Source organism: Simochromis diagramma, unplaced genomic scaffold (assembly GCF_900408965.1).
Source record: "Simochromis diagramma unplaced genomic scaffold, fSimDia1.1 OVJJ01000293.1, whole genome shotgun sequence".
NCBI lineage: Eukaryota > Metazoa > Chordata > Actinopteri > Cichliformes > Cichlidae > Simochromis > Simochromis diagramma.
Window position 1 is genome coordinate 17,215,949 of NW_024386801.1, and position 12,823 is coordinate 17,228,771.

General features: G+C 39.3%; 1 protein-coding gene across 2 annotated transcripts; it reads right to left on the reverse strand.

Moving 5' to 3' along the window:
• Positions 1-4,321: 4,321 nt before the first annotated feature.
• On the reverse strand, positions 4,322-10,873 carry LOC120730107 (myoD family inhibitor domain-containing protein-like). 2 transcript variants are annotated; one of them, XM_040026255.1, is made up of 5 exons: positions 10,715-10,873; positions 10,329-10,427; positions 10,111-10,200; positions 9,619-9,855; positions 4,322-5,516 (listed from the first exon to the last, which is right to left on the reverse strand). In XM_040026255.1, exons 1-5 carry the CDS (start codon positions 10,773-10,775, stop codon positions 5,245-5,247), a joined length of 759 nt encoding a protein of 252 aa, XP_039882189.1. In that variant the 5' UTR covers positions 10,776-10,873; the 3' UTR covers positions 4,322-5,244. The 2 variants fall into 2 exon arrangements, with proteins under 2 accessions (XP_039882189.1, XP_039882190.1); XM_040026256.1 differs by lacking the exon at positions 10,329-10,427 and having other exon boundaries at positions 10,715-10,869.
• Between the last annotated feature and the right edge of the window lie 1,950 nt (positions 10,874-12,823).

Below are 12,823 nucleotides of genomic sequence, written 5' to 3' on the forward strand. Positions count from 1 at the left end.
TTGCAAATCATTTTCTTTGCTTACGATTCTGAACTGATAATATTTTAGCTTTTTGGGTAGATGCTGTTATAGTATTTTTACAGTGTCTGCATTCAGTGAGTGTAAATATTTATTATAATTTTATTTTATAAATATGTTGTGCAGCTAGTTTTAATCCAGTGATGCAACAATTCACCTTTAGAAATATAGAAATAAAAGAAATAAAAAAACACCCAGCACGCCCCTGCGAGCGGTTTATCCTTCAAGCTCTGGTCCTCTACCAGAGGCCTGGGAGCTTGAGGGTCCTGCGCAGTATCTTAGCTGTTCCCAGGGCTGCGCTCTTCTGGACAGAGATCTCCGATGTTGTTCCTGGGATCTGCTGGAGCCACTCGCCTAGCTTGGGAGTCACTGCACCTAGTGCTCCGATTACCACTGGGACCACCGTTACCTTCACCCTCCACATCCTCTCGAGCTCTTCTCTGAGCCCTTGGTATTTCTCCAGCTTCTCGTGTTCCTTCTTCCTGATATTGCTGTCATTCGGAATATATATATATATATATATAATATATATATATATATATATATATTTTTTTTTTTTTTAAACCCTCAAAATCCATCAAATTGACCAGCAAAGACAAATAATATTCAAATATACTGATAAACTTACCTTTAATGTTAACATTTAATATAACAATATTACTTATCACCAAAACTGTAAAATAAGCCTAAATTTGGGTTTTTCTAAATATATATTTATATGTGTGTGTGTGTGTGTGTACTTAAACTGTGTATTTAATTGTTTTTTTTATTTCTTCAACATGTTTAATTTTCGTGTATCTTACATCCAAAATAATAATACCGCTTGTCATCAATTCCTTATACCTATCTATTTTAAACCCAACCCTCATTAGCTATGTTTTGATTTAATTCACTGCTCTCCTGCCTCTCACACTCCGAGCGCATGGGAGTGATGGTATGCGCCGGTTTAGAAACCATTTCCCTCACTTATTAAAATGAGAAAATGTGTTTATGATTGCCCCCCTATGGCACGTCTCTCTTCCCTTTGATCTATCCTCTCTGCGTCAGCATCAAATGCTAGATATTCAAATCTCGTTACATTTATTTTTGTTTCCTTTACAGCAGACGGGCACATCTGACAGACTATTAAGTGTTATTATTTCCCCTTTTTTCACAATAGACTCCACAGCAAACACTACACAGGAACCGCAATGATTGAGGAGGTTACAACCATTGTCATGAAGCTTTGGAGGCAGGCGAGAGAATACAAACAGACAGATTCAGATTTTTTTTTTTTATTTTAAAGGAAGTGTTGAAAGACTTGTTTTTGAATAGCGACTCAGAATTAAAACAAACTGCTCCACACTGGGTCATCTTCCATCTGTGATGCCCAGTCTTGTTATCTCAGGCTGCCAGTCCAACAACTGTTAAGAAAAACAAGGTGTCGGTTTGAAACCTCGAGCCTCCAGCGCGTGACGAGGTTGTCAACTAAACAGGCCAATCTATTTATAAACACACCGCTACGGTTCGAATGTGCGAATAACATCTCAGAAACTTTGATTGCGAAGCAAATGAAAACATGACACTCATAATGAATATGTTTGCTCCTCTAAGAAAAAAGTAAGGTCTCAAGTAAGTGTTATGTTGTTTAATTATTAATTTATGTTTTCTGTGGGGGTTTTTGAAAGTATTTTCCACAATAAAGATTTTAAATTAAGTATGTCCAACTTTAAGAGTGGATGACAATTCATCCATCCATCCTTTTTCTTCCACTTATCCGAGGCCAGGTCGTCCGATCGTCAGATGCCTGAACCACCTCGACTGGCTCCTTTCGATGTGGAGGAGTAGCTTCCACATTGTTGATCTTCTTGAACTTTGTACCTTTTTTTTGCTTCTGTTAATTGACAATTCACAGTAACAGATAATTTGACCAGCGGTTCATGGCACTCTGCATAGATCCATTCTCAACACTTTGTTTCTGTGTGGCAGGAGCCCAACGTATGCGGCAATCTGACAATATGAGCTGTTTCTTTGTGGAGGGAGGCATCAGCTGTGGGTAAAGGGTATAACAAATCAAGGGGGACAAGTGGAACAAGCCAGGGTGTTTATCTGATGCTGTGTACTCGCCATGCTCTAAATTAGACGTCACCACTGTTTCTTGTCACGAACAGAATCCAAATGTGCTGTGGGCAAAAGAGATACTTAAATGCGATTTACTTGCTCTAACATGATTTAAATGAGCCTCTTGGCTCGCCCGGACAGATTGACAGCGTTGTCTTTATCGCCACTTTGTTTTATTTTTGGCTGTTTACTTTGCCTCTCTGCTGTCATCTCGTACTACCACTTTAAAAGAGCCTGCTTAGATCTTTAGAGATCTGGAGACAATAAGCATCCTTTTATGTTCTAAGTGCTTCATATGACAAATATGAAAAGGGAGCCAAGAAAGAGCTGACAATTTTTGCGTCGCCCCGTTCCTCAGCTGCACAGAGCTTTTCAGGGAGAAGTCAAGCCTGCAATCTTTTAACATTAGAAACCTTGCAAAGAGAGAGACCCCTCTCATTCAGGGTCATGCTGGGTCAACGTCATTAAATGGAACTTCATGTACAAACAAAAAGCATTTCTGTGGAATAAAGCCTGAATCTTGAATACTCTGTTTGCGCACAGTGCAGTGTGAGTCTTTTTGTGCAGTTTGTGTTTATGAAAAAGAGACCATTTGTGTAGTAGGAATCACATTATTAGATTATTGTGTTCCCCACTGTTTTCTGCTGACTAACTGAGGATAGGCCTTGAAGGTTTTTTGTAATAAATTCTAATGTTGTAATCTGTTGTGCACAAACCACTCAAGATAAATAACTAAGCTAGTCAGTTTTTGTTTTTTTTAAATCAGTAGGCTTGCAGTGAAGTGAGATGCATAGCAGTAGTTTGACATATTACCAAAGAGATGGACTATATTTAAGTGCTATTAACCTAGGGAGAAGTTGATTGGACTAGACCAGTGATGACACAAACAGTTTGACAGTGTGGGAAAGTGGAAGTGATAAGCTTAGATTAAGCTGACAGCACCTGGGAGCGGACAAATGTGAGGCCATAGATCTATCTATCTGAACTTGCGCATGAGCTTCATTAGTTTATTTGTTACTGGACACTTTATTAGCCACAGCTTCCGACTACCCGGCTGGACTAGTTGGACCCTTCTCCCTTGGCTTAATTCTACAACATGCAGATTCAATAAGGTGTTTGAAACATTCCTTAGAGATTTTGATCCATATTAACACTCACCAGACCAGGCAATACTTTTACATTGTCCACTCTCTTCTATTGTAGAATTTGATGAGCTCTTGTGATTTGCACCCTTAGTTTATTGCTCTTAGCTGAAAGAAGTGGTTTTCTGCCGCTGATGTGATTAAGGTTCAACGTGTTATGTATTCAAAGATGCTCTTTTGCATACCTTTGTTGTAACAAGGAGTTAACAAGTTCCTGTTTCCTTCCCATCAACTTAAAGCAGTGTGGCCATTTTTCACATTTTTCACAAGGCACAAACAGCAAATGGAGATTTTCTCTTTTTCAGATAATTTTCTAAATTGTAGAAGTGGTTGCGTGGGAAAAATCACAGTAAATCAGCAGTAATACAAGATCTTCTGGCATTAAGAACCATGCCAAGTTCAAAGCCACTCAAATCACCTCTGTTCCTTACTCTGATACTAAGCTTGAACTTTGTGTTGACCGTGTCTACATGCAATGAATTGCTGCCATACGTTTGGTTGAGGGTGTGTGTTGGATATGTCTCAGATAGAGCAAAGATAGCAGTCCCTCTCCCAAGCTAAGCTAACTATTTCCTCATCTCTTTATATGTAATGAATAAAAACTTTGTCAAACAAAATATTTGAAGAAAAATTCACAGCATTGCAGACAATACTTTTACATTGTCCACTTACTTCTATTGTAGAATTTGGTGAGCCCTTGTGGTTTGCGCTGCTATAACACTGTCGGACTAACACTGTACAATTTTTTTTAGAAAGAAGCGCCGTCTCTCAAAGCGAATCAGGCATTCTGTCATTTTAATTTCATGACCTGTGCTGTCGACCAAGTTTGGTCAGAAATTATATTATGCTGTGCTAGTAGTAGCTAACAGGTCAGTAACTGCTTACTGTAATGACATTGCAGTTCTCAGTAACAATATTAAACTATTATATTACAGTTAAAATGATGTTGTTACTTGCATTACAAATGTCCTTCGGTTATCTGAACTAGTGCTACAGTCAATTTCATTTCGGGTGCAGGAGGTCAAAATGGTGGAGTAGTCTACAACTTTGAGGAGTGGAGATATGAACATGGATTTTATTTTTATTTCAAGAAAGGATAAGAGCCTTAGGGACATGCAAACCGAGTTCAGGACAGAAACAGCAGCAAAAATATTGATACAAGAACTTCAGGTCTTTGCAACCTGCTGCAGACCGGATGTTAACACAAAGCTAGCAAAAAAAAAACAACCCAGCAGGATGTTAAAGACTTCTTTCTACCTGTTCATGTTTCTAAAGCAGACTCGCTTCGGGGATTGCTCTGAAGTGTCCTTTGGGCTGGTTTTCAACTTTGCTTTCTGTTGTTGTATCTCGGTCCTCATTAGGATTGGTGTGTTTGTGTTAGTGTGCGGTTTATACTGTTAACTTGTCGTTATGTTGCAACATGCGTCATGTCATTTTACAAAGAATTAGGAAAGTAATGTAACGACTAGTGTAACACATTACTTCCTACAGCAAGGACTAGGCAACATTAATGCAGCTTTAAGGAAAGGTTATGTGTAATGTATTGCATTAGTTACAACCCCAACACTGGCAGTGGTAGTCTCCAAGATCTGTACAAAGTCGTTGAAGGAGTTCCCTTTTAAATGTGGCCAGCAGCCATGCTGGTGTCCCCTAAATTTCAGTCTTTATGCCAGCCTAAGCTAAAGGACTCTTGGGTCTTTTTCATTGATTCAACTTCTAATATATCACGAAGAAACCCATTTTTACTGTTGTTTTTTCCCAATTGCACAACTGTTGTTGTTGTTTTGTTTTTTTATCTGGCATACCAAGAATATTTCATTTGCTTAAGACGAGCAGCATCAAATCAGAGAAAAAATATTGACTCATCACATCTCACATTTACTCATATGTTTACATCACGGTTAATAAAATGATAGTTAATCAGTATACTAATAAATCCCACATTAGTGTTACTTTCTCTTATTGGCCCACAGTCTTTAGTGTCCTAGCTGCGATGGCAGATCTCGCAACACTCCAGACAAAACTCGAGACACTCGGTTGGCTCGCAGCAGGACTTGAACAAGACGGAGTGGCAGTGGGCGTGGCAGTTGAGCTCCTCCACGGGAACCTCCTGAACGGCTGAACAGCAGTGGGTGCACGCGTGGCAGCAGGAGGAGCAGAGGGCGTGAAGGCATGACGAGCAAGCCTCCAGGAGACCCAGGAGCAGCACGGAGCAGTGGCACCACAGGCACGCCAGCAGCAGGTGAAAGCACGTGTCTGCAAAGAACACACGCAAAATCAGACACAAAACAGATTCAGCAACGTTCATCACGTGAGGTCAAACATGTTGTGTTCTAAGAGCTTGCCGCATCCCATCACAAACTGGGATTAACGACTCTATTAACCCTAAATTAATCTCTCACATGTTTGTTTGCAGTGGCAGCTGAAAGTTGAAAGATAAACTATTGTGCCGCAATGATCAAGTGTGATTGTGTTTACTTAATCACAGAGCTTTGTTCAGTCCTCATGGGAAAATAAAAAAGGCCGCAGAGGGCTTCCAGTGATGAACAACAACTAGGAAGGAGCTGTCACATGATAATTGTGCCGCTTCCTAAATTAGGTGCAGATGAAATTGCATACATTAACCCCACCAGTGGGTTACAGGGCGTCTCTCGCGATCCCAACAGTTGTATTGTTACGAAGCTAATGTTTTCATCCTCACACGGACTGGATAGCATGTGATATCATGCAAATCAAGCTGTTTTATCCTGTTTACTGAAGGAAATAAATGAAAAGGAGGCGGCAGAATTCCCTGGGGAGTGGGGTTGAGCGTTTTCCTGCTTAGCCGCCCGAATTATACACCCCCCACCTATAACTCATGGTAATACTTGTGCGTAGATGAAAACGGAGCATTATCTGTGGCTACTGTATTGATTTAATGAGTAACTTCATAGAGATAACAACATGAACACAATGATAAACAAGGAGTGGCCCATTGCACACTTGGAGAAAACAAGAGAAAGTGCAGCTTTAAAGTCTTTCAGCAAAACTTGAAACAGCTAAATTTGTATAGAAAGAGTCACTTTTATCTTCTTTGGTAACTCATTTGAATGTAAGCTATATTGCCAAAAGTATTCACTCAGCTGCCTTCACACACATATGAACCTGACTGCCATCCCTTTCTTCAACCATAGGGTTTAATGTGATGTAGGCCCACCCTTTGCAGCTATAACAGCTTCAACTCCACTGGGAAGGCTGTCCACAAGGTTTAGGAGAGGGTTTATGGGAATTTTGGGCCATTCTTTCATTCTTCACTGTATTTGTGAGGTCAGACACTGATGCTGGATGAGAAGGCCTGGCTCCACTCTTAAATCATCCCAAACAAAGGTGCTTAAACATTAAGAGCTTCTTAGAGCGAGCCATTCTTTCACAAATGTTTGTAGACGCAGTCTGCATACCTAACTGTTTGACTTTATACACCTGTGACCAGAGACTGGGAGTCTGATTACTTTTTTCAAGTAATGAGCAAAGTATTACTATTTGCAAAAAACTAATTAGATTACTCTTACTTTCCTGTAAGGAAAAATGCTTTTGTCAAAAAAATGACAAAAACATTATCGTCGGCTGTACACCTGGGAAGAAAACCTCTTTCTACAGCGAAAAATTCTTCAAATCTGAGCAAGCACCTAGCACGCTGAATGTGAAATTCATAGAGAAAGCCCCGGATCTTCCCACTGACATGACTGTTGTACCACCTGGCAAACCTCCACTGGCCCCACTCCTGCTAAACGGGTGAAAATAGACTTAGTGCTGCTGAATCTTTGATTTTATTTATTTTTTGGTGTGTTTTACTTGCATCTATTTGAAAGAATGAGTGTAAACACAAAAAATTATTTTATTTTAGATGCTGGAATATACAGAAAATAGGTTTAAATGTTAAACAAGTTTCTTCCAGTCAAAGGATGTTTTGTATAATTTAATTTTTGCTTGATGTAATGTACATAAAGTTAAAAGATTAAAACTAATAAAACAAGTTTTAAAAACAGACTTTTTCATTTGATTACATTTTATATGATGGATTATGCAGAAACAAATAGAACTGGACTGAAAGGTCTATAAAGTATTCAGGTTGCGTATCATGTTTTTAAAAAGTAACTGAGTAATAAAGTAACTAATTACTTTAGAAAATAAGTAATCAGTAAAGTAAGGGGATCACTTTCTGGGAGAAGTAATCAGTAACTAATTACTATTTTCAAGTAACTTGACCAACACTTCCTGTGACCATGGAGGGTTACAGGTGAATTTAATCATTTGGATGGGTGAGTGAATACTCACTTGGTAATAGTAAGTAGGTAAGTAAATAAAGTTTATATACAGGGTGGGCCATTTATGTGGATACACTGTAATAACATGGGAATGGTTGGTGATATTAAAGTCCTGTTTGTGGCACATTAGTATATGTGAGGGGGCAAACTCCTCAAGATGGGTGGTGACCATGGTGGCCATTTAGAAGTCGGCCATCTTGGATACAACTTTTGTTTTTTCAATAAGAAGAGGGCCATGTGACACATCAAACTTATTGGTAATGTCACAAAACAATGGTGCGCTTGGTTTCAATGTAACTTTATTCTTTCACGAGTTATTTACAAGTTTCTCTTTGTTCTCAGCCATTGACATGTCGAAGAGGTAAACACGTGAGGAGCGGATCGAAATTGTGATGATATCTGGTGAACGCAGTAACCAGGTCATTGCAGCAGATTTCAGTGCAAGACAGCCTACGAGAACACCCATCTCCCATGCTACAGTTAGCAAACTGCTTGCTAAGTTTCGTGGAACTGGTTCAGTGTTAGATTTGCCAAAATGTGGACGCAAGAAAACTGTCACTAATGAAGAAACATCAGTGGTTGTCCTAGCTTCATTCAGCAAGAGCACTCGCTGCATGTCACTGGAGAGTGGCATTAGTCGAACATCCTTTCGGTGGATATTAGCTACTCACAAATGGCACCCTTACAAACTCCAGCTACTGCAGCATTTCAACGAGGATGACCCAGAATGACACACATAATTTGCAGAATGGGCAAAACAAAAATTGGAACAGGACCCTCAGTTCACGCAGAAGATGTTGTTCAGTGATGAGGCAAACTTTTATGTGAATGGTGAAGTTAACAAACAAAACCACCGCTATTGGTCTGACACTAACCCACATTGGATGGATCCCTCCAAGACTGTTGGAACAACAAAAGTGATGGTTTGGTGTGGTATATGGGGTACAACGATAGTGGGTCCATTCTTCATCGATGGAAACCTCAAGGCCACTGGATATTTGAAATTGCTACATGATGATGTGTTTCCCTCTTTATGCACTGAAGCTGGCACGTTCCCTGAGTTTTTCCAGCAAGATGGTCACCACCACATTATGGGTGCCAGGTCCGAGCATTCCTAGATGAACAGTTTCCTAGAAAGTGGATTGGTCGTCGTGGGCCAGTTGAATGGCCCCCAAGGTCTCCCGATCTGACCCCCTTAGACTTTTATCTTTGGGGTCATCTGACAGCAATTGTCTAATGTGTGAAGAGACGTGATGTGCAGCACCTGAAACTACAGATACTGGATGCCTGTGCTGGCATTTCTCCTGCGGTGTTGCTATCGATGTGTGAAGAGTGGGAGAAGAGGGTTGCATTGACAATCCAACACAATGGGCAGCACATTGAACACATTTTATAAGTGGTCAGAAACTTGTAAATAACTCATGAAAGAATAAAGTTACGTTGAAACCAAGCACACCATTGTTTTTCTTGTGACATTACCAATAAGTTTGATGTGTCACATGACCCTCTTCCTATTGAAAAAACAAAAGTTGTATCCAAGATGGCCGACTTCTAAATGGCCACCATGGTCACCACCCATCTTGAGGAGTTTGCCCCCTCACATATACTAATGTGCCACAAACAGGACTTTAATATCACCAACCATTCCCATGTTATTACGGTGTATCCATAAATGGCCCACCCTGTATATTGTGTCTATCAAACTCTTCCTGACTTAACTGTATGTTCTCAGTTTATTAGCTTAATCAATTCCTCAGATTAAAAGTGAGAACAGACAGATGTCACAATATAACCATATAGAAGCAGTAATATAGAAAAAAAATGAATATTTTTACTGTGTAATAACTTTTGATATTGTGTATGTTAATATCACAGTTATTATTGTCTTAGTCCCGAAATACAGAACTTGCCTTGTCTTGGAAAGGAACATTGATCTGCTAGCGTATTAAAATTGCTTACTGTGTGCATCAAAATAAACGTTACAGTTTGTACTTTCTGTTCACATCGTCATTGTTCTTTACATTATGTAAATCAAGTCATACTGTAGAACTTACCAGCAGGTGTAGCCGCAGTTTGGTGTGATCCAGCCACAGCACCTGTCTCCCTTCTCCTTTTACTGCTCCTGCTGCTGCTGTGCACTGACAACCTGGAGCCCGGCAGTCTGTCATCTGGAGCTGTGAGGCCACACCGTGGACACACGGGCTTCTGCTGGTGGTCATATGTACGTTTCTTAAACGTTGCTGCCTCCTGTGAGGCCTCTGCTGGTGGAGAAACAGCAGGCAGAGGCTGAGCTGGAAATGGAAGGATCAGCTCGTGAGATCGTTGCAACTAAATGCCGGATGAAACAGTTTTCTGGCACATGTCGTTATATGTCTGTCTTTATCATTAGTTATAATTTGATTAAGTATTTCAATGATTAATTACAATGTGAATTAAACAGGAAATTTCTTAGTTTACACCTTCTAAATAACCTGATCAGTCAGAGTAACAATAAATTTTTGTTACTGTATTAATAATGCTTCGCAGGTCTCTTTGTTTCCACTTACAGCTGATAAGATCAGTGGTGATGGTATTTCCTCTGCTAACAGGGTCACCCACTGAAAGGATTTCCTGGGCTGATTTTAGAGACGTGCTACCTTGAGACACAAAAAGAAAGACAAGTTAGATGTTGAGTTGGTAAAAAGGCAAGAAGCTCTATCGTGAATGCACTCAGATCTTATATATTTGCCAGAATATTGCGATATTTAACAAATATAATGGAAACCTCTTAAGTTGCGAGCTCTTATTGCTGTCCCATGTTGCTTTATTGTGTCCAAAAAGCTTTTGACCCTTTGCCCATTTTCTTGTGGAGAAACACTAAAACCTTTAAATACGGAAAAATAGAAATCCTTACAAATAGTGAACAGAGGAACCAAATGTTGGTCCTTGTTTCTGTATTGGTTGAGAAAACCTATAAAATCTTGCACCTCCACCCTCACACCCACCCATTTCTCGTGATTTCTTAAAAATGACACCATTGTTTACATATGCTAATTAGGAAAAAGAGCGAGACTTTTGTCAATGTCCATCAAATAATCCGTCCTTAATCCTATTAACATAACTCTAAATTACTGGAATTATTTGTTTTTACATCACATCATCTGCACTTACCTTTAGTCTGGCTTGTTTTTTGCTCCTCCCCATCCACAGATAAGTGCTCTCCTGGTAACATGTCTGGTGTACATGACTGCTCAGGATCCTTCTTACGCTTTGTTCACTCGATCTCCTCCTTCACCCTCTGGCTTCTGTCCACACCAAAGGGTCAGGAAACCTCCACCAACACCCAACATGCCGACATGAGTCACCGCTCAGGAGGCTTTTAGCTGTGCTCTTTGTGTGTGTGTTTTGTTGTGAGTTAATAACAATCCCCTTCCCAACAGAGCGGCTGTGCCAAACATTGCTGATCACAGAGCACAAAGAAGGCCGAGGCCTTGCTGAGTGACTTCAAGTTGCTTTCTCTGTTCTGCTTTTAGTCACCTAACACAATGGAGACACATACCCCATGAGTGTGTCAGCTGAATATTGTGTATGTTCTCTTCCCTCTTTCTCACACAAGCCAAACCGATAAAAGTTGTCTGCTGTCTAGCTTTTAGTATGCATAACATAGTAATATTTCCCATGTGAGATGAGAAGATGCCACTAATTTCAAGAAAAGTCATATTTTTATGTGTGCCATAAAGCAGGATATTTTGTTTGCCTTTCACAATTGTTCAAATACCTTAAAATGTAAAAAGAACAGAGTAAAAAGTCAACATTTGTCATTGACGAGCCAACATTCAGTCCTGAGCCTGACATGCTTGTTTTAATCCTAAGAGCTTCTGTGGAGAAACAGAGCGTTAAAGCTGCCAGCTTTGTTTTCTTTTTTAATCTCCATTCATTTCATCAGGACCAGGGGTTTTAATAATTAGTAATAAGATGGTTAAGCCAAGAAGCTGCTCAGAACGTTTTATGACGTTAAGTTTCTTTTTAATGACTTTAGATGCAATCAGTGTGTAAAATCAGTGTGTAAATGTCTGGCATCATTTCTGAATTGTGATTTTTTTTTTTCAGCTGTTTAACTTATTTGTTAAGAGATGGTTAATTAGATAGAAACATTTTGAGAATATCCTTTTACTTTTTCTTTTCACACCAAAAGAAAACTTTTTAAAATTCAGACATTCCAAAGATTTTACATTTCTGGCTCACAAGATCAATTTAGACTAAAATAAAAATAAATTGCTTAAACTTGACTTGAAAATTGAGCTTGACAGTTTCTGGTATGTAAAGATTTGCCACATCATTGCATGGTTGGATTTAAAAGATGAAATCAGTAATAAGTAGTTTAAATACATTTAAATCTTTGCATGTGGAGATATTGTTTTTCCCGCAGAAGAGAACTTCGCGAACAGAACGAGCACATGTGCGGCAGCATCATCATTACCCACTGATGAGAAGATGAACAGAGACCGGCCTTTTTGGAGGGGCTGTTGATTAAGTGCTGTCAAAAGTGCTACATTAAAAAACATGCTGACTGGCCCGCCTCGCAGTGAGTATATGGCACATCAAAGCAACACATAAGTGAAGCTGTTGAAGTTGTCTAGCACCATGCTAACTTTCAGTCAGTACGCACACGGCACGGAGGCAATCAGAAGAAAATGTCATCTAATAGGCTGACAGCAAATCAAAGCAAGACCCGAGAAGGAACAGCAAACCTAAAGCAAACATGTTATCAGCAAAGACAATTACTGACAATAGTCAAAACAGGGAGCTGAAAAACCTTTTGTTCTGTGTTTGGTTGTGAAGTCTACAGTCACAGCTTCACTTCAGGGTGTGTATCAGTTGATGACACAATGTTGGGAGTGTTTATTTTATTATTTTAATTTGTAATAATTTAACAGGGATTGTAGCTGAGACCTCTTATCGGTGATCTTTAGGAGACCATAAAGGAAAAAAGTAAAATATAATATATTCATATAGTAATATAGAAAATACTTATTTCGGGGTATGGTAGCATGATGTAAGTGAATGCAGAAGTTATTTTACTGTCTTTATGGAAATTTAATTATCTTTATCTAATTTTGAAACAGTTAGCAGTACTGTGAAATTTATGTAAAAATTAAAGTGTAATGTTAAAATGTTATGGTTGTACTGACAGGGGCTGCAGCCATTTTTTGAAACAATGGTTTGGAGAAACCTCACAGTGTTTAGTTTACAAGTACATGCACCATGTCAAACAAATCC